Raw genomic sequence first — 9248 nt, forward strand, 5'->3', positions numbered from 1 at the left:
TTTTGGTTGTTAGCGGAACTGCATTGTGCATCGCGCAAGGCATCAGTAATAGAGAACTAAGATGTTATTAACGCATTTTGATAGATTTTCATTTTATTAAAGACATGTCTCTAAATTCTTCCATTAGAAGGACTGATGGAAGAGACGGATCATCATGATGGCAGTTGACGGGTATAGAGTGTCCCGTCTCCATTAATAAAACCGGACCTGACAGCTACGATTTATTTCGCTTCTCCATGGGCTGCATTTATATGTAGTGTAGATATCATGAACTGACTAGAGCCTGCAAAAAAATATTTGTTGTAAGTATACTGAGGACTGAGGCCCAGGAGTTTAAATGTCTGTTGACTTGGCTGATTCTGGTTGTAGTAGTGGGAGAGGAGTGCGGGAAGGAGCGTGCGGGTAAGAAACAGGCCGATGGGAGGGGAGGAGAGGTAGGCTGGGACTGGCAGGGTGCGGTCTACTCCACTGGCTTCTGACCTCTCCGGTCTCTTCCATTTCCATCTTAGCTGAGAGCTGTGTGCCACAGGGCCGTATTCAGAGCCAAGCCAGGAGCCAAAAACCACTGCGGGGACACCATCTAACCACGACCCAAAAGCGCAGCGGAGTCTATGCATCAGGACCCGCCTGCTTCTCACCACCACAGAGGCTTTGAACTCATTTGCCAATATAAACGGAAATTGGCTATTTATTCTGTTGCCTCCGCGTGGACCCGAGACGAGGACGTACTGGCACTTAACAATCCACAGCGCTGTTCTGTTCAACCCCTGAAGAAATCTGCGTCTCTGGTTCTATCCTCTCGTGCGCAAGCATGATGAGCAGACGGGTCACGGTAATACCGTCGTAAAGGTGACCTCCTCCCCCTTCAGTGACCCTGCGTGGGGACAGAAGCCGCGACTAGGGGGAGGAGGGGTGTCTTGCCGACAACTTTACCGATTTTGACACTCTGACTTGGAGTGCCCGTCAACGCTCTTGTAATGAGACTCTCCACAGGGCTAACGGTCCTAACGGGGTGCATCTTGGTTCTCTCATCAGCATGTGATGGCTGCGGTCCAGGCAGAGGTTACGGGAAGAGAAGGCCTCCGAGAAAACTTACACCCTTAGCCTATAAGCAATTTAGCCCAAAAGTTGCCGAGAAATCTTTGGGTGCGAGTGGAAGATACGAGGGTAAAATCATTCGGAATTCTGAGCGTTTCAAAGAACTGACACCCAACTACAATCCCGACATCATCTTCAAGGATGAGGAGAACACAGGTGCAGATCGGATGATGACACAGGTAAGGCAGGAATACTAGTCTGAATGGGCCATTTCAAATAAATAAATATCATTCTGAAAGGAACTTTGCAAAACTAAGTTGGTACAGCATCGTCTATTCTGCATCGTCGTTTCCTTTTCATTAAGTTGTGCTTGTTTGCAGTTTTGTCGCGTCATCACACAGCATAATGCTGTTACGGCACACTGCTGACAGGCGAGACAGATTCACGACATGCCTGTTTTTTTCTTTTCTTTTCTTTTTTTTTTTTTTGAGGCTGTGTGGGGTTGGCTGTTTTAGTTTAAGTAACAAACACATGACACAGACTAGCTATCTGACTTTTTCGCAGACACATTACTAAATATTACGCGCATTGGAACTTTCTCCCAAGTAGGCTGTTGCGCTTTTCGTGAATAAGTAGACTAAACCACTTAAAGTACACAAATATGAAATTTGAAATTATCTTTAATAAAACGGAAAAAAAAGGAAAAGAATCCCTGAAATAATTAAAACACCGTTTTCTTGGTTGTAAGCGCGCGTTTGGAAAAGAAAACATTAAATCGACACATTTAGACTGAGCACGACCTGGTAGTGTTTTAATGTTTACTGTAAGCTTAAAGGCGACTGCTCTTGGGTGCTCCCTTTTTGGACTGTCAGAAATTTTACGACGCCCTCATTGATGTGGTTTAAGTGGAATTTTTTCAACTCCTATTCCGCAGAATAAAGGTATTTATATCAGCGCTCTCCTGGCCGCGAGCTTCCTCTAAATGCCCCAACGTTTATGTCCAGGCAACCCATGTGGGAACCGGAGAGGGGGGCATAGATCTCACCCCGTCTTTACCTGTCACCTCTCCGGCGCACTCGCACAGTGCAGCACGTTTACCTGACTTGAGCACAATTTATGAGGGCGAAACTGTGGCAACCGCCGCCAACCGCGAGAGACAACCTCTGGTCTGTTTTTTTATTTTGTGTTATTTTTCTGTTTGTTTTTCTAGCACATAAGTGTAAAAATAGCCCACTTCACATGCATTTAAGCCTTAATTATACACATATTTTCACCCCTTAGTTTTGATTCAGTGGCGACTCTCTCGCCTGCGAATGGCACCGACTCGCTTATAAGACGCGACTGTTCAATGCCCCAGTCGTCAGTGCGTACAGGCGCGTGTTGTCAGCTCAGCAGCGAATGTTTGTATAGCCCGCGGTCAGTGCGAAACCGCTCCTCCTGAAACCCGGCGATCTGTACCTTGAAAGCTAAACCAACAGTTCTTGGGCTGATTTATGATGTCCAGTTCACTTTTGCAACCGCAGTGAAAAAAACGGTGCCTGAAATCCACACCAGCATGAATAGGCATCTATTACAGCTTCGCTAGACTCTATTCTTATCCTGAAGTTCCGAGACCGGATCGGAAAAAGTCGAATATATAAACATGCATTTTTTTCTGATTAGACAAGGTAGCTTATCTGTCCAGTAACGTTAGACACACATAGCGTACCGCCGCTCGATAAATACAACCCCCCCCCCCCCAAAAAAAACCAACAACAACCAACCAAACAAACAAACAAACTGCTCATCAGATCAAAAAGACGCACCAGACATGGGTCAAATAAACTAGAAAAATAGAAAACTGAATCCGAGTTCGTTTGTGTAACTAGCAGACATTTGACTTTTAAACATTTGGCTTTACTTTGTTTGAGCCTATCAGAAATTAAAGGGCTTAATTAATCTATGGATGAAAAAACATTCCAAAAGATTCGTTCAGGCATTTTACTAAATATATCTGGCTATGACAACAATGCAAAGCAACGTATCTTAAACAATGTTTAAGCAACTTGAAATTACAATACATTAAATGGGTACTTGAGCCCAGTACTTTATCATATCCTCTAATGGCAGTGTGACCATGCACATTCACAGTGTGGGAGAATGCATGTTATCATTGTTGAGGCATTGACTACTGTCTGGGAATGTGCTGCCCCACCTGTTTTGACTTCAGTCACCATCTCAGTGACTTAGTGTAACAAAGGTTAATATAAGATTTTGAGACATCTGCTTTAGACCATTCAGTGCCCTCTCCTGTCTGTCTCCCTCTCAGTCCTCTGAGAACTTGATGGTGACAGAGAGCTCACACTCAGCCAGCGGAGGATGCCCCCCCCCCCCCCTTGAGTCTTGGTTCCTCTCAAGGTTTCTTCCTCATGCTCTAGGTTTTGTTTTTTTTTCCCCTGCCACTGTCGCCCTTGGCTTGCTCACTGGGGGCTTGGACTTGGACGTTTGAAAAGCTGCTTTGTGACATCTGTTGTAAAAAGTGCTATATAAATACATTTGATTTGATTTGATTTGATTTGACTGTTCAGAGGGTGAGATTTACTCACTGTGAGGGTCCATGAAGGAAACCGTTAGAAGGGAACTGATCTTAAAGACCCAAGAGTCCTTTAGGATTTAAAATGTACACACCATTTATCACCACTGGGGACTTGGGAACAGCAAAGGATTCAATCTGCGGATCAATGACATTATATATTGTGCACAATTATTAGGAAAGTTGTATTTTTGAGGACTCATCTTATTATTGAACAACTACAATAGTCAGTCCAAAATGTTAATACACCTCAAACCTAAATACTAAGAAAGTAAAAGTAAGGTTTTGGCTTTCTTATAAGAATATCTATGTGTATATAATTATTGAGCAACTATTAGTGTGCAGAATTATTATGCAACTAAATGAAAAACAGAAATTTTCCCATCTCACTTGTTTAGTTTAATCTGTTAAAGTGAGAATATTAAACAAACAACTCAAAATTCACAAATAAACATTTCTGATATAAAAAAAAAAAAAATCAGTGACCAATATAGCCACCCTTCTTTTCAATAACTGTCATAAGCCTTCCATGCATGGAGTCTGTCAGTTTCTTAGTCTGTTGATGATCAACTTTTTGTGCAGCAGCAACCACAGCCTCCCAGATACTGTTCAGAGATCTGTACTGTTTTCCTTCACCATAAATCTTCTATTTAAAAAGGGCCCCAAGTTCTCAATAGGGTTTAGGTCAGGTGAAGAAGGGTGCCATGTCATTATTCTTTCATCTTTAAGGCCTTTACTGGTTAGCCACACAATGAAGTACTTCAATGCATGTGATGGAGCACTGTCCTGCATAAAAATCATGGTCTTCTTGAAAGATGCAGACTTTTTCCTGTACCACTGCTTGAAGAAAATGTCTTCTAAAAACTGGCAGCAGGTTTGGGAGTTGATTTTGACTCCATCTTCCACCCGAAAAGGTCCAACTAGGTCATCTTCAATAATACTAGCCCATAGCAGGACTCCACCTACACCTTGCTGGTATCTGAGTTGAAGTGGAGCTCTGTGCCCATTACTGATCCAGCCACGGGCCTATCCATCTGGTCCGTCAAGAGTCACTCTCATCTCATCAGTCCATAAAACGTTTAAAAAATCTGTCTTCAGCTATTTCTTGGCACAGTCTTGATTTTTCACCTTATGTGTCTTGTTCAGTGGTGGTCAGATTTCAGCCTTCCTTACCTTCATCAGTTCACTGAGTACTGAACACCTTGTACTTCTCCACTCCAGGTAGGTTGCAGTTCTGGAATATGACAGTATTGGAAGATAATGTGTTCCTGGTCGCTTCACGTTTCATTCTTCTCAAATCTTTGGCAGTTAATTTGCATCTTTTTTTCTCAACACATTTCTTGCGACCCTGTTGACAATTTGCAACAAAACGTTTGATGGTTCTGTGATCACACCCCAATATCATAGCAATTTTAAGAGTGCTCCATCCCTCTGACAATTTTTGACTTTCCAGAGTCAGTTAAATCTCTTTTGGGGCCATTTTGCCTGAGGAAAAGAAGCTGCCCAATAATTATTCATACCTTGATATAGGATATCTCCTTAGGCCACACCTGCCCTCATTACACAAATACACATATCCTGATATGCTTAAGTTCAATAAGCATTCAAGTTTATACATCTTGGCGATGTAAAATATGCATAAAAATGATGATATAGGCACACATGATGATATAATTGCACACACAGTGTATATATATATATATATATATATATATATATATATAAGACTCTTTTGCCTAATAATTGTGCACACCGTGTGTGTGTGTGTGTATGTATATATATATATATATATATATATATATATATATATATATATATATATATATGAAAGACTCTTTTGCCTAATAATTGTGCACACAGTGTGTGTGTGTGTGTGTGTGTGTGTGTGTGTGTATATATATATATATATATATATATATATATATATATATATATATATATATATATATATATATATATATATATATATCTGTGTGTGTATGCAATTTACCATCTGATATGTATTAAACTTCATTGAAAGCACACAATGAATGCATGGTTTAGTGTACATGTAAGAAAGAAAAATTTAGCTATGCAGTGTGCCAGGTTTCTTCATATTTGTAATAGACTTAGCATTGAAGGGGCTGTCATCTAGTAGCTCAGTGTGGAAGGCCACAAAGCATTTGAAAGGACACCCTGAAAATCCACTGCTTCCAGGAAACCTGGGCCCTGGAGACAGTGATTCACTCTACTCCACAGCTGATGGACCTCTCAGGCCCTGGAGACAGTGGTTCACTCTACTCCACACCTGATGGACCTCTCTTCATTTCTAATTTGACTTCATATTTCTAACATGATCACTAGATTATAGATTATATAGTATTGTTCCTAATTGTTTTAATATAAACATTACAATTATTAAATAATTATTAGAATCATATACTTTCCAATGACATATTTTCAGAATGCTAATGTATAATGATGATTATCATATTGATTTGTTATACTTCGCAAAGTAATGCAGATGCTAAATGATTGAGGAATTTTTTCACTAACTAAAATATTTATGCTACATATTTCTCAATCAGCATAATTTCAGCTAATTAATTTTTATCTTAGAAACAACAGGTAATCAGATAACAGCCTAAAAAAGTCAGGAAAATGTTGTGTTTTGTGTCTCCACAGCGCTGTAAGGATAAGCTGAACTCTCTAGCCATCTCAGTAATGAACTTATGGCCTGGGGTGCGTCTGCGAGTGACTGAGGGCTGGGATGAGGATGGCCATCACTCTGAGGAGTCTCTGCACTACGAGGGCAGAGCAGTGGACATCACCACTTCAGACCGTGATCGTAACAAATACGCCATGCTGGCACGGCTAGCTGTAGAGGCTGGCTTTGACTGGGTGTACTACGAGTCTAAAGGACACATCCACTGCAGTGTCAAGTCAGGTGAGAGAGAGAGGGGGTATGGCAACGAGGTAAAAAGGAGAGTGAGTAATTTAGAAATTAGGAATGAGAGAATAAAGAAAATGTGAGCAGCATATCAATGACCCAGAGCTTGAACTATGTGTAATATCACTTTTCCATCTAACCATGACTAACTTGGCAGCTTCTCATGGCACTTGTGAATATAGCAAATTACACATGCTGGACAGTGTACTTTTACAGATATTCATATAACAGAAAGATTGACAACTTCCATACCAACAAACACAAAAACACTTCTCCTCTGCTGTGGCACCCATCCAGGAAGGAACAGCTAAGAAGAGCATTTTTGAAAAAAAATGCTTCTTTTCTTTTACAACTCTCTCATTGTTCTTTTGGAACTTTCCTTTTTTACATCATGTATGTATGTACTTGCATAACCTGAAGCAGGACTGGGCTCTTTGTTAAATGCGCTCTTCTGCTTATTCTCTAACCTTTTCTAATTTCCTCTTTTTACTTTTCTCTGCTCCAACTTCTTTTACTCATCACAGCCCATGCTATTATGGGCTTTCCAAAGCTGTAGGCTAAAGGGTCATTAAAATTTAGTAAGAAGAACAAGGACAAGGAGGATGTAGTTGGTTGGGAGAGTGGATCTGTTGGTCCTGCTGTCACATTCACCAGCATGGGCCCACATATATTACATAGATAAGCATCACTGCAGAATTTGAGTAATTGGTGAGAAGTTTGTTTGACAGATACTACATTATGGATTCTGCATTAAGACTCTCTTTTTACATGTACAAAGCCAGTTTTTTTGTGTATTCATAATCTAAGCGATAATATTCTTTTATCTCTTCCCCTCCTTTTCTCTGTTTCCATTCCATTTTGTTTTCTCTTTTCATCAATTTCTTGTACTTTCTCTCCTTCCTATTCTTATTGCCCAGATCGTTATGCGAGTTTGCTGTCTTTGACATGACTGGATGGGAACACAGAACCTTTATCTCTAAATTAGTTGCCTAATTTTATATTACATTTTTTATGTATTACTATTTTGAGATAAGAAGCTGCATCCTATTGCTTTTTCCAATATAAAGTCAAGAGGATAAATATAAGGCAACTCTTGCTGGAAATACTGGTCCTAAAGAGTCCATTAAGAGGCACTGCTACCCATAACTTGGAGAACTGAATAGGCAGGCCAAAGCATATTCACCACAGTGGGAAGTCTTTTTCAGAAGCCTTGTGGATCACCTGTAACAGCTGAACCAGTAAGGGAAAATGTGGCCAGAGGTATTAGGCATGGTCAGTGCTGCTATGTTTTAAAGGTGCAATGGGAATGATTTTATGTTCCAAAAGCAATAAAGATCTGCTTAAATCTTTATCACGGACAGTCAGACATTTAATTTCTAACTATTGTAAATGAGTGTTGCCAAAAACATCCATTCTCATGTCATGTTCTTTCAATTTGTTTGTGCTATGAAACACACAAACAGCTCTAATGTGATTGTAATAAATTGTTCATAATAAATATTACATTAGCAAAAGGATCTCTCTGCTCCTTTTAGAAAGCTTATTTGTTAGACAAAGTCTTACTGAGGCTTTGGTATTATATATATTTTTACACGGTTAACCTGACTTTCTTCTTTTTTCTGATGCACTCCCTCTCTTCCCTACTCTTCACTCTTTGCCCTGTTACCCCTCTGTTCCCTCTTCTGACCCCTGGCTCTCCAGAACACTCTTTGGCAGCTAAGACTGGGGGCTGCTTTCCAGGCAGGGCATGGGTGACCCTGGAAAATGGGTGCCGGAAGCCAATCCGTGACTTGCAGGCTGGTAATCGCATCCTTGCATCAACAGAGAGAGACAGCAGTGGCAATCTCATCTACAGTGAGGTCCTCACTTTCCTGGACCGTGACCCCATGACCCAGAAACATTTCTATGTGATTAGTACACAGAATGGGGCTACTGTCTCCCTGACTGCAGCCCATTTGCTCTTTGTGTGGGAAGGAAACTGTACTGGGGCTAGCCAGCCAGCAGAGGGCACCATGCGGACAATATTTGCCAGTGATGCCCATCCAGGACAGTGTGTATTGACTATAGGGGATAAGGGATTGCCAAAGGGGCGACTCTCCCGCATCATCAAAAAACGTGTGTGGGAGGATCGGGGTGCGTATGCTCCACTCACTGCCCACGGAACCCTGGTGGTGAATGGGGTGATGACTTCCTGTTATGCTGCAGTGGAAACACATCAGCTTGCTCACTGGGCCTTTGGCCCACTGCGCATGCTGTACAGCTGGACTGGGCCAAAGCAACTCCAAGGGCTACACTGGTATGCTCATACGTTACAGTGGGTGGGAAAATTGCTTCTGGCCTCAGAACTCTTTCACCCTTGGGCACTGGAGAACACTGAGAGATGATGGTCTTGAACAAGTGGAGGACACTGATGGAGAAAAAGAAGAAAAACAGTGTATGAAAGGTCATGTTTATACACTGACAGCCTTAAAGGCCATTAAGGATTATTTTGGATAAACTGAGTTTCATGAGCAAAAACTCTTACACTTAAAAGACTTACACCTTTGTGCTTGGCAAGAATCCACTAAATAAATCTTTTGCATCTGTTAAATGACAGTGGTATTTTTCGACAAAGTTAAGGATTCCCCCTTCCAAGTTCATTTCTGTTCATCACCCAACAAAATATATGTAACAAATTTAAAACTACTATTTTTCTGTTATAATAAAATA

At 41.0% G+C, this 9248-nt stretch overlaps 1 protein-coding gene across 1 annotated transcript; it reads left to right on the plus strand.

The window, feature by feature from the left end:
* The first annotated feature begins 38 nt into the window (after nt 1-38).
* Nucleotides 39-9035, plus strand: ihhb (Indian hedgehog signaling molecule b). The gene is made up of 3 exons (XM_027014230.3): nt 39-1277; nt 6275-6536; nt 8241-9035. The coding sequence occupies exons 1-3, from the start codon at nt 978-980 to the stop codon at nt 8921-8923; spliced, it is 1245 nt and encodes a 414-aa protein (XP_026870031.1). The 5' UTR covers nt 39-977; the 3' UTR covers nt 8924-9035.
* The last annotated feature ends 213 nt before the right edge of the window (nt 9036-9248 follow it).

Source organism: Electrophorus electricus, chromosome 3 (genome assembly GCF_041902795.1).
Source record: "Electrophorus electricus isolate QZ-2024a chromosome 3, ASM4190279v1, whole genome shotgun sequence".
Classification (NCBI taxonomy): domain Eukaryota; kingdom Metazoa; phylum Chordata; class Actinopteri; order Gymnotiformes; family Gymnotidae; genus Electrophorus; species Electrophorus electricus.